This window comes from Choloepus didactylus, chromosome 1 (genome assembly GCF_015220235.1).
Source record: "Choloepus didactylus isolate mChoDid1 chromosome 1, mChoDid1.pri, whole genome shotgun sequence".
Classification (NCBI taxonomy): Eukaryota; Metazoa; Chordata; class Mammalia; order Pilosa; family Megalonychidae; genus Choloepus; species Choloepus didactylus.
In genome coordinates, this window is record NC_051307.1 from 246287123 (window position 1) to 246301525 (window position 14403).

General features: G+C 55.6%; 1 protein-coding gene and 1 long non-coding RNA gene across 2 annotated transcripts; one reads left to right on the plus strand and one right to left on the minus strand.

Annotated features, from left to right (window-relative positions):
* Positions 1–7728: 7728 nt before the first annotated feature.
* Positions 7729–9078, minus strand: LOC119509177 (histone H1.10). The gene has a single exon (XM_037803062.1). It carries the CDS (start codon positions 8930–8932, stop codon positions 8276–8278), a length of 657 nt encoding a protein of 218 aa, XP_037658990.1. The 5' UTR covers positions 8933–9078; the 3' UTR covers positions 7729–8275.
* A 55-nt stretch (positions 9079–9133) lies between these two features.
* On the plus strand, positions 9134–13533 carry LOC119509184. Its single transcript, XR_005211645.1, has 2 exons — positions 9134–9820; positions 12580–13533. It is a non-coding gene; the product is annotated as an uncharacterized LOC119509184 (long non-coding RNA).
* The last annotated feature ends 870 nt before the right edge of the window (positions 13534–14403 follow it).

Genomic DNA, 14403 nt, shown 5'->3' on the forward strand with positions numbered 1-14403 from the left:
CTGCTTTTGTCACTGGTAGAAAACCCAGTCCCAGGTAGTCAGGCCCGCCTGATCCCGCATCAGAGAAACAAGTCTCTTTCTTTGGTGAGAAGGTGAGTTTATTGAAGATGCATCAACAAGGAACTGGAGGAAAGAAAAACCGTTCAAGCCCAGTTCAAAGTAAGAAGAATTGGTTGGACTTTTATAACCCCAAACAGACAAACAAATGGCCAGAAGCCAGAAGAAAGAAGGAAAAAAAAATAGAAGAGAGAAAGCTGTTTTGTCAGCATCTCCTTGTTATCTTGAAGTCCTGAAGTCCTCCCCTCATTCAGGTTTGTTTTCCAAAAAGCCAGTTCTTTGTCAAACCATGTGGTGGTTTCCTCCTGTGGGCAATGCTGGAAAAATTCCTGGGAGAAGAGAGCAAGTTTTTTTTGTTGTTGAGATTAGAACAGCAGCAAGTTATTTTAACAAGGGCTTTTCATGGTCAGAATAATTCAAGGCTGCTTGAATGAAGTGATCTTAATAAACAGTTTTTTTCACCTATTGGCTATTGAAGACTATACTAAGCATTTTCCAGCTAAAGAATTATACTGAGTATTTTCTACTTATCCAGCTGTCACTTTTAGAGCAGTAGACCATCTTCTGTTCTTTGTTTCTCACCTCCCAAATGGGGACACCCTTTCCTGCCTGTCACATTGGGGTTTCCTATCTGGATGTGGCCCAGGTTGAGCCAAGGATCCCAACTACTGTTCTTTGTTAGGATGTGGCTGTCTAGCTCCTCTACTGGGCTCCCACATGGCGTCCTGCCCCCCACCCCAAGTCCCCCATATCAACCCTGTACCCTTTGCCCACCAGGAACCAACTTCATTCCAGATCGTAAAGGGATTCTTTATTATTTCTTGATTTGCAGCCTCAGAGGAGGCAGACGGTCCCCAGGGGCTTCTGGTCCTAACAGATGCCGCCCCCCACTCCAGCCTGATATCCAGCAGATCCATGGCCTCTGACAAGGGCTGTACGTCTAAAGAAAAACCCTGCTCTGTGCTGAGGCAGAAACACACCCAGGCAAGGAGGGACTCGGCCAAGAGCACACAACTCAGCATAGGTATATTGACGACAAATCTGAGGAACTCTAGCCTGGAAGGGGTGCCTCACCTTAAAGAGTTTGGACAAGATCTTGCTTGCTACCAAGACGGGCCTGGAGGTGGGGAAGTGGGAACCAGACATGGTGAGGGACACCCTCAGACTCCCAGATTCCCGTCTCGCCTGCACACCCTCCTATCTCCTTCTCCACCAGAGTGATGAACGAGGGACTGGAAAAGCAGAAACAATTTTCCCTAGTAGGAGGAGCTATTGCTCCTCTTTGGAGGGTCCCTATTATATGCAAAACTTTGGCCAAGTCCTTTGCCCTCTCTGGGCCTTGGTTTGCCCATCTCTGAATTAGGAAGACACGTGCCCACAACCAAACTCCCAGAAGCCCGGAGCAGCAGGGACACCAATTGTTGGGGGAGGCCCAGGATGTCCCTTATGTGGAGATGGATGAGAAACAGCCCCACACACACTCTACATCCCGAGGAATCCAGAAAGGAGAGGCAGGATGCAGGCTCCACTGGGAACAGTCCCAGGGGACCACAGAAGCCAGAGAGGACTGACTGCAGGGACAGGGGGCAGCAGTGAAACACGGTGGACAACCAAGCTGAACAGCACAGAAGATTTCAAAGCACAGTGTTTCGCAGCTGAGGTCATGTTCGACTCAGCAATGCTGGGTCCCAGCCTCTAACCCACTAAGTTCTCCTGAAAAAACAAGGTGGGCCAGAAAAGGAGAGACGAGAGGTGCAGAAGTGGATCTGCAGGATGGCCTAAGCCAGGCTCTCCACTCAGCACTAGCACTAGGTCCCTGGCTTCCCCCAGCCATGGCTTCCCAGGATTCCATGTCCTTCAGGACCACCATGTAAGAAAGGAATAAGTTTCGTTTTCACATAGAGACAGCATGGAATAAGGGAAATGGAGGCAAAACCAGTTTAAACAAGCCCCAGACAAAGAGAAGAGAGAATCTGCCTGATGTAAAGAGACATGAGGTAGTATCAGAGGCGGGAACTCACAGCAAAAAAATAAAAATTTGGGGGGGGATTGGCTAATCAGTTCAAAATCTCAATAATGAGCTAGTTGGCTCTCTGGGATTGGCTGTACAAATTAAAATCTCAAAAGATGAATTAGTTAGTGTTCTCGGATAGGCTGTAACCTCTGTAGTACCCAGTCAATGGGGAAACAGGGGAGGGACTTGCGAATTAGGAGTAGGAGATTTAAAGATCGCCATTCTCTTCCTCTGGCGCGCCAGCCTTCCGCGTGTTTGGCTGGACGCCCCATCTTGCAAGATCGTAAATAAATTCTTTTCTCCTCCAGAACCGAGAGAGCGTTTATTCCCTTACAGGTACCACTTTATTTCCGACACACCACCATTTGGGGCTGCCTTTCTCGTGCAGCGGCTGGAAGGGCCCTTAGAGAAGATCTAGTTGGGGGGCCTCAGGCCACATTTGACTCACACGTGCATTTTGTTTCGCCCATACAGTTGTCAACTGAGAAACAATGGACTAAGCTGCAAGACACCAAAGGCATTTATTTGGGGGTCTTAGAAATGCAATTCGGGGAGCACAGATCCCAGGTAGCAGCCCTGTCTTGGCGTATCCAGGCAAGGGCGTTTAAAGGAAAAGAAGATGGGACATGTGGTTTGTTGGTAGTGGATTTTTGGGGTACCCAGCTGTCCTACAGGTTATTCAGTTAACTGAATTCTTCATTTTGTGGCTCATTAATGGTGTCTGCATGTCCTAACTTCCAGAATGACCTGCTGGCTCCATTTTAAATCTCTTAGCCATAGAAACTCTATTGTATTTTATTTCCTTTAACACAATATTTCTTTCTTTCTTTTTTTTTTTTTTTTTTTTGTTTTGAACCCACATTTTAAAAGTGGGAAGTTTCACGCAAAAAAAAAAAAAAAAATTTAGTTTCCACTTAGAGAGATTCTTGGGAGGCGCCTCGGATAACTGGGCCTCATTTGGGAGGGGACTTAGAAACATCATCAGGAGATGCTTCTGGGAAGCTCTGGCTATACTGAGCCCACATTGCCACTTGGACAAAATCAGCAGGAGCTGGATAGCCACTGCCCCCTTTGGGGGGACCAGTGTCCCCAAGCTGCCTAGACTTTCCTATCTGGCCTGGCGCCTGCGAAACTCAGCATTTGAGGCCCCTGTTCTATCCCTCCTCACCCTCATGCCCCCCAGGCACACACACCCATTTTGTAACCACAGAGCTGGGATGGCTATGTAATGTGTCAACTTGGCTAGGCTGAACTACATTTCCCAGAATTCCCTTTCTCGCATGCTTCCCATTAGGTGGGCCTCAAGGTAGTAACTTGCCCCCTTTGGAAGGAAGCAGCCATTCTGTGGCTAATCTGCTGACCAGATTGTTGCGAAGCAGCGTCTGCACCTGCAATTGCCATACCTTCCCTGGATTCGCCTTCGGGTTTTCTGACTCCGGGGCCAGGGTCTCAGTGTCAGCAGGGACTGCCCTCATTGCCAAGGTCAGAGGCAACCAGGACAGATGCTAGTTTCAGTCTGTCCCCGTGGGGCTCCAGCTCCTGCTAGTTGGGTCTCAGCCTGCTCGTGATCTTCCCTTCCTGATGTCTGCCCTGGGGACTTCAAGCTCCAGCATCAAAGCGGAGCTTAACCAGCACCCCGAATTCCACAGGCCAATTACCTGTAACAAATGTATTAGAGAAACGCTTATATCTCCTTCTAATCCTGCTTCTCTTTTTGAACCTTGACTGATACAGCAGCCTGAAGCTTTTGACTTCTCCAGCTTCCTGCCTCATCATGTCTACTTGCCGCTTTCGTCACAACCAAGTTTTTTCCATTCTCAAAACTCAGGATCTTCTCCCATACCTCAGGGCCTGTGTTTGTGTTGCGCCTCCAGCCTGGAATGTCCCTGTCTGGAAGCTGCTAGCTTTCCTGTCCTTCTCCTGCATGTGGCCAAGCACCTTGAAAATAGGCAGCAGGTCTATTTTCCATGCCCCTGCACCCTACCCCTGATCCCCAGCCTAGTCAGTCCAGGAAGTGGGTACCCAGGGAGTACATGCTGAATGAATGACTGTAGACTGGGCCCTTGACACACAAGATCTCGTTTTGTTCTCCCAATACCTCTGCCTGTATCTTTACCCCCATTCTACAAGTGGAAGTGGTCCCAATAGCAATTCTTGCAGAAAGAACCAGCACCTCTCTGCTTCCTCACAACTGGGGCAGCAGCTAACATGCTCTCTGGCCATATCACCCAAGGTCTAATGCCTAGAACAAGGGAAATGTCAGTATCCCTTGTGCTGAGTGCTCAGACCCTCCCCGACTTGTCCTGTGCTCGCTTCTAAACCCTGCCCTGACAAAGGGGTGGGGACAAATTACGTTGGTACAGGGGAGTCAACTGGGTGGAGACCCCATCCTATGGGTAGCTAAGGCTGAACAGCCTGGGAATAGGCCTGCAGGGCTGTCCTGGGGCCAGAGAGAAGTCAGATTTGAGGATGCAGAAGGCAGACCTGAGATCCTGAGGAGGTTTATAGGTCCCAACCCGTGTGGGGAAGGAGCCATCCTCGACAAGTAGAAGGTGCAAGGATGGAGATGGGAACCTGGAGAACTTGACTAGAGACAAAGTATCTAGACCCTCCCTAGTCAGTAGATAAAAGTGATTCAGAGTTTTCTTGCCTCTTTTACAGACGAGGAAACCAAGGCTTTGGGAGGCGAACAACCTTGCTTCAGACTAAAAGGCCACCAAGCTTTGCCACCTGACTTGGCCACCAGGCTCTGTCTCCTGACTACTGCAGGTGCAGAGAGGGGGGTCAGGCCTGGGCCATTGCTATGCCCCTGTTTTACAGATAGGTAAACCAAAGGCTTTGCACCTGCTCCAGGCCCTTGGCCTCCACTCTGGACCAGGGTCCCCTCCTCCAGGAAGCCCTCCTTCTCAGCTTTGCAGTGTCAGGTGCTTCCGGTGTTCAACTGGAATGAAGGCTCCGTGAAGCCAAGTCAAGAAGACACAGTAAGTAAATGGTGGAGCCGGGACTCCCCAGCCCAGGGCAGGAGCTGAGTGAGGGCTCAGGGGAGGAAATGCAGGCGTCAGGTAGAGCAGGTCCAAATCCTGCCCTGTCCACAGCTGGCTGTGAGACTGCCCAGAGTCTAGGCAACCTTATCAGTAAAAAATGGATGAGAACCCCGTCCTCATCCGGGAGTTGAGACGGTGAGTGCAAGCCTGTGTGGCCCTCCTTGGGGGACCTGGCACACAGCAAGTGCTCACAGGGGGCAGGTTATGCCATCGGCTCTCCATCTTGGGGTGCACTACAGGCCACAGGGGATCCCATTAAGTCAGAGAGCAGCTCAGCTGAGAAGTCCAGGTGAGCAAGCTGGGAGAAAGGGGGGAGGGGGCTGTGGTTAGGGAGTGGAACACTGGAAGAGTTTTGGAGTGGGATGCCAAGGTCCAGGATATGAGCGTGGGAGTGAGTTGGAGGAGAGACAGACCAGATTACAAGTGACAGAAACTGAACTCAAACTACCTTATGTAAAAAGCGCTGGATCAGCTCACACGATAGTCCAGGTTGACACCAGCTTCAGGTGTGGCTAGATCCAGCGGCTCCACTAATGCCATCCACTAATGTCTCTTCATCTCTAGCCTCCAACTTCCTCTGCCTTGGCTCCTTTCTCGGGTGGGCTCTCCCTACCTGTTGACCAAGACAGCACTGGGGGATCCTGGGGGGAGGAGAGCACCTTTTTCTCAATAGTTCCAGAAAAAGTCCCAGGATTGACTCATTGAACCAGTTGGGGGTCACAAACCCATTTCCACCCCAGTCATTCTGGCCTAGTGAACACGTGTCCCGAGGCCATCCCTGGGGCTGGAGGTACAGCCAGACCACCAGAGCTATATGGCCTGAGAGTAGGAAGCAGGGGATAGGCGGGTTCCCCAGAGGAAAACTAAAATGCTGTCATCAGAAAAGTGGGGAGGTTTGCCCCACTGAGGATGGGTCACTGGGTGCTCAAATGCCTGCGGAGGATGCAGGCTTAGGGTGGGTGGAGAAGACAGCCATCCAAGGGCCAGTGTCTTCAAGGAACGGGGGTGGGGTGGGGTGGGGTGGGGTGACAGGAGGCACCATCAAAGAGGGACCTGGTAGAGCCAGGTGGTGTGAGCTTCAAAGGGCAGATTTTGGTGGGAAACACGGAGAGGCAATGAGGCACAGGATTTCCCAAAGGGCAGGCACAGTGGGACCCTGGAGTTAATGGGGACATCCCCTGGGGGTGAGAAAGGGGATTTGTTTAGGGAGAGCTGTGGGGTTCATCAGGGAGGACTTGGAGAAGGGGGGATGCCCCAGCATACTGCTCTCCAAGCAGAACCGCAAGTAGATGAGGCTGTTAACTGGTCAGCAGAGGTGGAGTGGGTGGGCTGGCAGAGTGGGGGGAGCTGCCCACTGCTGCTCACCACAGGCCCCCAGAAGCAAGAGGTTCACAGCCAAACTTGTCATCACTATTTCCAGCCTTGTCCTAATGTCAGCTCCCCCCTGCCCCATCAGTGACCAGAGCAGGGAACCTGGTGGGGGGGGGGGGGTTGTCTCCACACCCAGGTCAGGACCCCATTGCACTCTGTAATATCTGTCTCCAAACTTCTGCCTACAGGGCAATGAGGTACCAAGAGGCACGTCTTGTGACATCCATCCACCCCACTGAAGGGCCGGCAATCCTGGTTGTTTTGCCGACTGCCTCTTCTCAAAAGCCATGTCCCCTCCTCACCCCTCCCCACCCCAACTCCCTTTTGCACAGCCCTTCTCGACAAACCCAGTAGATTCCTGGGTCTCCCATCCCCTCTTCCACCCTAGAATGCTTTCAGAATGACGCGAATATAAAGAGCTCCCCCGCATCTCATTTACCAAACCGTTCCCCAAACAGCCGGCTTCTGGAACCTTCTCTGGCTCCCCAGAGCCTGTCCACAGGGCCTTCTCTGTTCTACGATGTGGTTCCTCCACAAGGACATCCTTGGGAAAAGGCCTGAGCCTACTGCCCAACTAAATGAGTGCCTATCCGGCACACCAGACCCCAGGGTGTCCCTGGACCGCGGGGCTTTCTCTTCCTAAATTCCCCACTAACGCTTCCGGAAAAGCACTGATAATGTTTTCTCCAGATCAGCTAATAGGGCCAGAAGCTGGCCAGATCCCCCGGACCTATAGACCCCCACTGCCCCTGGCCACACCTCAGGGTAAAAACGTTCTTCCAACCAGAATAACGGACCGACGCAAAGGCTTTAAAAGGACTGCCTCGCTGGAGGAAAGGACTTGAGGATTTGATCAGCAAACCCCCAAAAAACCATAGGCCCCCGGGCTGTCGCCGTCGGGGACCCGGGAACCGCTATAGGGAAAATATGCGGCGCTCCCTCCCGATCCCCAGCCCCCGCCCACGTACCCAAGCACCCAGGGCGGGCGGGCAGATTTCAAACACCCCTTCAGCTCCGCTCCGAGGTCCCGGGGCTCCCTCCAGGATCACCCCGGCCGTCCCCGATCGCGCAGACTTGCTACCCCTTGCAGAAGTTCCTGGCTTCAGGTTTAGGTCCGCCAACCCACCGGGGATGCAGAGATTTGGGCGCTGTCTCTCGAGAAATCCCGGGGACCCGCCCTCCAACCCAAGCAAAGCACAGACCGCACTCAGCCCTATTCCCTTAGGAAGAAAACGAGAGTTGTGCAAAGGTTTCAACCATTTATTATGTAAAAGAAAAAAAAAAATAATAAGGCCGACGAGATGAAGGCAAGCCCTGCACAGCCCCGCGCCCCGAGCGATTGTTTGTCGCGCACCCCAAAGGCAAGAAGGGTGGGGAGCCGAAGGAGGGCGGCGCGTCCCCCACCCCAACCAGCGCGCCTGGACCCCGGCCAACCAGCGGCCCCCGCCCGGCCTCGGCCATTGGCGCCCGGAGGCCGGTCACCATGACGACGGCCGTTGCCAAGGGCGAGGAGCCAATAGGGGCGTCGCCAGGGCTGTTTCAAAAATCTAAAGCAAACAATAACCAAAAAAAAAAAAAGAAAGAAAAAAAGAACCGCTACAATGTCGGGGAGGGGCGGGAAGGGATGGAGCCCGGGGTCCCCTCCCTGCGGCTCAGAGCAGGCAGGCGCGGCGGCCCGGACCCAAATCGTACAAAACCTACATACACTTGGGATAAAAAATTAAAAACGAAAAAAAAAAACAAAAAAACCCCAGAAACCCAAAAAGAACTAGCAAGCCGAGCAAGGCGCTCACTTGCGGCCCTTGGGCACTTTGGGGACGCTGGGCTTGGCCGCCTTCTTCACCTTCTTGCCCGCCGCGGCCGCCACTTTCTTGGCCTTGCTGCCTTTGTCCTTCTTGGAGGCGGCGACCGCACGGCCCGCGCCCTTCTTGTGCGAGCGCTTCTCAGGCTTCTTGCCCTTGGGGGGCTTCTTGTCCGCGCGCCGGGCGGCGGCCGCGCCGGGGGCCGCCTTCTTGGCCTTGTGCGCCGCGGCCGTCGGGGCGGTGGCGGCCGCGGGGCCTCCGCGCCGCTCCCCGCCGCCCTCCAGCTTCTTGCGGTTGAGCTTGAAGGAGCCGTTGGCACCAGTGCCCTTCACCTGCAGGAGCGTGTCGTTCTGCACCAGCGCCTTGATGGAGTACTTGAGGTAGGTGCGCCCGTTCTGCTGATCGAACCAGGCCACCTTCTTGGCCTCGGTGTAAATCTTTGCCAGCGATGAGCCGTTGCGCTCACCCAGCCGGCGAATGGTCTCCACTACCAGCTGACTGTACTTGCCCGGCTGGTTCTTCTTCTTGCTGTTCTTCCTTTTTTTGGACGGCGACAGCGCCGCCGAGCCGCCGGCCTTGGCCGTTTTCTTACTGGCCCCCTCGGCGGGCGTCAGCGGAAGGGCCTCTTCGAGCTCCACGGACATGGTGGCGAGAGGATTGGTGGCGGGCGGAGCGCGGAAGCCGGGGGGCCGCGCCGGGAAGAGGAAGGCGAGGGGCCGGGGGGGCGTCGGGGGGCTGGGGGCGCGCGGCGGCTCCAGGCGGGAGCGGCCGCGGCCGGGCCGGGGGCCGGGCGGCAGGGCTGGGGCGGGGACCGGGCCGGAGCGGGGGGACTGGGCCGAGTGCGCGCCGCTGCCGCCACCCGGGTTCGCTGTGCGTGCGCGCTGTGCTGCGCTCTGGCGAGGAGGGCGCCCCTTTCCGCTTTTATGGCTCGGTGGCGGACCACGTTGAGAACAACAACAGCTTGGTCCGAAGCCAGCAACAACTTGTGCTTCTTGGAGCCCCTTTCCCGGCTGCTGGCTTCCCAGACCGCGACTCCCCGGCGCCGACACGCTCTTAGTCGTGCGCCCCAGACAGGGCCCAAGCCCGCGGGCCAGCGCAGAGGCGGCCTGCGCCCAGGAAAGGCTCCGCAGAAGGGAATGGAGGGACGCACCCCAAGCTGCGGGAGCGTGAGAGGAGGGGGGCACCCCGTTTGGGGGCGAATAGCGCGGGCCCGGGGGGAGGCCCCACCGCGCGGGTTTTGGCGGCAGGCAGCCGAAAGTGTCCCCTGGGTCCCCGAGCCTTTACCGGGCCCAGGGGGCCCCGGGCCTACCCACGGGAGCGGATTTAATTTGTCCCAACTAACACAGGGCACGCCCTCACGTGGTCGGCTGGGGCAACGTGAAGTGCTCCAGAACTACTTCGAGGGGCGTCTCCGCCTGATCCAAAGAGGAGAGCGGCTGGGACGCCTTCCAGCCGTGCTTCTGGGGTCTTGTTAAGCCTCGGGGGCCTGGCGCAACCCCCTGAGGGGAAAGGAGGGGGCCGTAAGATCCAAGGTGCGTCTCTGGGGACATTTGCTAGCCATCATCCCTTATGCCGCTGAGTGTCCCATTTTGTGACGCTCAAGTAGCCGCCATGGCGCCCCGCAAACCCAAATGGGGGCTCCAGAGTGGAAGGCAGAGTGGGCGAGGGTACGGCTGCGACCCCCCAGGAGAGTTGCCGTGCGAGGATGGGGATGTGGAGTTGTTCTTAGCTCCCAGCCCCACCCCTCTCCTTCTGGTCTGCGGAGGGATAGTATCCAGTATCGAGTGGACACTGCCAAGGAGAGTGGAGTCCCCTCTCCTGGCACCAGCCGCCCGGCTGCATGAGACGGACCCACCGAGCTGGTGAAGGCCTTCAGTGGGGCACTGTGCCGAATCTGGAGACCCCGACTTCTGCTGGGTCCGGAGTTGGGGTGCGGAGGAGGGGCCGGATAGCCTTTCTCAAGAGGCAAAGAAAGCCTCTACCTGGGGAGGCTGAGACGGAGGCGAGATACTTGGGGAGTGCTACATGGTTTTAGCGCCCGTGGCCCGCGGAAGCCCGCGGAGGCCCGCGGAGGGAGTGCAAGAGGGAGTGCAAAGCCAAAACAATCCCGAAAGGCCTGAGCTTGCCAAAACGCTGGCGGGGTGGGACGAGAAGGGAGGCGAGAGAGAGTTGGAGTTCCAGGGATGAGGGATAGCTGGAGGCCAGGAGGCCCCCAAAGCGGAGTGGGGGGGGGTGGTCCTTGGGGCGCACTACTTGACCTTAGGCCCCAGCAGGCTCTTCTCCTTCCTGGGCTAGACTGTGAAGCTCCTACCTAGACCTCTACATCAGGGCTCCCCGGACTGAGGTGTCCGGGTCCCCTCTGTCCCTCTTGGACTCGCTCCTTTCACAGCGCTTTCACAGACAGGCGCCGTTTTGTTCTCTTGACAAGCTAGCACATAAACCCCCAGAGATGAGGAAACTGTGGCTGCGAAAGGTGAGACTGGGTGCTTTTGACTTACTTCATCAGAGATCTAGATGTCAATCCAGAAGCCTTCGGCGCGGGGGCTCTGAGCACACCTCCCCTGAGGGAAAGGAAGGAGGTTTGGGGCGCAGGTTCCAGAAACTCTGCAAAGACTGCCCAGCCCCTTTCCCAGAAAGGATGACCCACCCAGTGAAATGTCTGCCCAGAGTTGATACAAGACCATGCATATGTTCTAGAAGAGAGTGGAGATGGGTTTCCCAAAGTCCCCCCCACCCCTGGCTGAGCCTTGGGGTGGGCCAAGGGCTTGCAGACAGGGCACAGCTTGAGGAAAGACCCCCTGAGTTCCGAAAATGCCATGGGCATCTGGGATGGCCCACATGGCTTGCAGGACACTAGGACTCACCGAGAAGGGGTTTCCCCAAGGCATGAGTAGCCCTCCAACGGTTTGGCAGTGAGCCAGAGAGTCTGCTGGGGCAATAAATATGGTGGACATGTCTGGATGGAGACCAGGGTACATAGAGATAGGGGTGGAAACAGGAAAATCCAAAAGAAAGCTGGCGCAAGAGACAAGATGAGGTTTCCTTAGAGGGGGATAACCAGGTGACTGGCAGAGAGGACATTGAGTTTGGGTCTCTTGAAAGGTCACAGGGAGAGCAGAGGGGTGATACCACTGATGGAAACCCAGCTACGGGCAGCAAGGGGTGCCGCCGGTCCAAGTCTGTCCAGCCACCCCTGGGGAGAGACCCCAGAGGTCACTGGAAATGTGAATCTGGAGCTCGTCACAGCAGGAAGCAGGGTCAGGGTCATGTGCAAAGGGGGCCAGGGAGGCCCTTGAAATGGGACAATAGGGAGACCGCTTATGGAGACAGAGGAAGAACGGTCAGACGAGGAGGAGAAGGCCACAGGTGGCAGATGTCATGGAAGCTAAGGAGGAGAGAGTTTCAAGAATGAAGGGCTGGTCCATTATAATACAGGGCGCCCCAAAAGTGGACCCATGGTCAGAGGGCGGGAGATGGCCCAGCTTCTGACTCCGAAGGCCAAGTCCACCAGCCCGAGTGATCCCAGGCCATTTTCGATCAAAACTGCAGGCCGGCCTGGTTTCAGATATTCTTTTAAAAATCCGAAGATCTGGCCACGTGGGGCTGGACAGGGGGTGCTGAGTAATGACTCTCCTCTCTGGATGGGCCCCAACCCTGAGTCAGTGAGGCTGCCAGTGATGGGGCGGAGGAAGTTTCTCCCATCGCCACAGGAGGCCTGCTCAGGATTGGAGGAAGAGAAGAAATCAGCGGTGGGGGTCCCAGGCCACAGAGGACCCAGAATTGGCTGCTCAGAGCCAAGACTGGCTTGAGAAGCTCAGGCTGGGGATGCAGGGTGGGAGGCCTGGGGTGGCCCGTGCAGCGGACAGGGTGGAGGTCACCTGTGGGCCTGAGGACCAGAGTATGGGAAGATGGATTTTAGGCTCTGGGATTTGGCAGGGACCCGGAGGCGTCCTCCCACAGGCCTCATTATACAGATGAGGAAACTGAGGCCTGGGAGCAGGGGGAGTTTGGGGCTTTGTCCAGTTAGCAGGAGGAGAGCAGGACCTTAGAGCCGGGGTCTGCCAGCCTTCTGGGTCACTCCTCTAAGGAAACCATAGATGGAGAAGGCCCCAGGTGGTCAACAAAAAAATGACCAAAGGAACATCTGGAAGTGGCTGGGTCCCAGCCCCAGGCCTGAAGTCACCCCTTTCCCCCACTAGGGCCACTGGGCCAGGCCTGCAGGGGGCCTCGGGACACTGATGGAGTCTTGGGGCTCCAGGGTTCAGACCCCTGCTCTCCTTTCTCTCCCCAGGTGACCCGTCCAGTCCTGGGGCTCCAAACACCATCCATACGTTGATGACTCCCAGCTTCTCTCTGCAACCCTGATTTCTCTCTGCAAGAGACCCCCACAGCCCACCGTGACTGGCTGGTTCACGAGGATGTCCGAGGTGCACCTCTCTTTCCAGGCATGATTGAAAAGCAGCTGTGAATTTTCTCTTATAAACACACTCGTCCCCTAGACTTTACAAACAGTTCTAATCAGAAACATGGGGGTTCCCTCCCTGTTTTTTTTTTTTTTTCACTCACCCTCTTATCCAGTCCTCCGCTCCTGACAGGTATACCCCCAAATACACCCCAGATCTCTCCCCCGGCTCCCACCCCCAAGCCGCCATGTTTCCCACCTTCCCTCTAGCCTCTCTAGGCCTCTCTGCAAAGGAAAGAGAGTTTCTAAGCCTAGCATCTGCTTGGGTGCTGCCTCTGCTTAAAGGCCTCCGATGGCTTCTCATCGGATTTAGGATAAAGTTTGCGGACTGACAGTGGCCTTTTTGTTCCTCACACGTGCCCAGAGGGCTCCAAGGCCTCAGGGCCTTTGCACTTGCTTTTGGGAAAAGTTCTGCCACCACTGCCAGCTCTCTCCCCACCCCACCCCACCCCACCCCAGCCACACTCATTTTATTCAGGTCACAATCCAGAAATCCCTAATCCTAATCCCTGGAATTCCTACCACATTGCCCTGCTTTATTTTCTTCATAGCACTTATCATTATCTGGCCCTATTTGTCTATGCCCTTGTGCACCGTGAGCTCCGTAAGAACTGGGGCTAGCTGGGACTGCCTTGCTGTCTGCTGTATTCATTCATTCCGAAGCCGGTTTGGGTTTGGCCTCAGCTCTCTCATACACTCCATGTACGATCTACCTGCTCTCCCAAACAGCCCAGCCTTTATCCATGTGTAAAAAAAAAAAAAAAAAAAAAAAAAAAAAAAAAATGGAGGCGAGCTGGATGTATGGCCCTTCTGGCTTTGGCAGTGTGATTCTGGAGATGGCCTCAAGAAATGAGGTTCACAAGAAACAGAGAAGCAAAGAATCAGCCTGTCTGGAGACAAATGCAAGGTCCTAGGTGTCCGGGGGTGAGACATGGGCCTGGCGTGATGGGGAGTCCTGGCCTGGCATTTCAGAGCCGTGGGCTCCCCTGGGCCCGTGCCCTTTGCCAGAGCCTAAGGGTTTCGAGAAGCTTCGGCAGGAAGCCGGGATGCCTGGGAGCCTGCAGGGGCCACCAGCCCGTGGGCAGCATGGTCCCAGGGAATGCGGAGGAGAGGACAGGAAGGTTTGGCTTGAGCCAGTTAGGGAGGGCCCCAGAGCCTGTCTGCCCCAAATGTGCTTTAAACCAAGAGCTTGGCTTGGTGGGGCCCAGCTTGGGGATTTAAAATGTCGATAGAGGGGCAGTAAGTGTTCTGAAGCATTTGAGGACACAATGGACAATTCACCAGACCAGGCTGCAGGAAAGGCGGCCTTTGAGATGCAAATGTGGATTGTGAAGTCCTGGCTGGGAGGAGCAGCTCTGAGGGGCCCGGGGCTCTGAGCGACGAGGCTGGATAGGTGAGAGACCAAGGAGTCAAAGGAGATGATGCTGAAGCTGAGAGGATGGACATGTGGAGGCTGAGACACCCCCCCCCCCCCCGCTGAGTCCTGGGGGGTCCCAGTTTGGAAAAAGCCCTGCAGACCACGCCCATAGTGGTGGTGGTGGGGGGCTTCCCGGAGATGCCTGGACCCAGATCTGGGAGTGGAAAAGGAAAACTGACCAGAACCATGGGGAGCCTTGCAAAATCTGATCCAAGGCTCTACATGGGGGCAGTTTA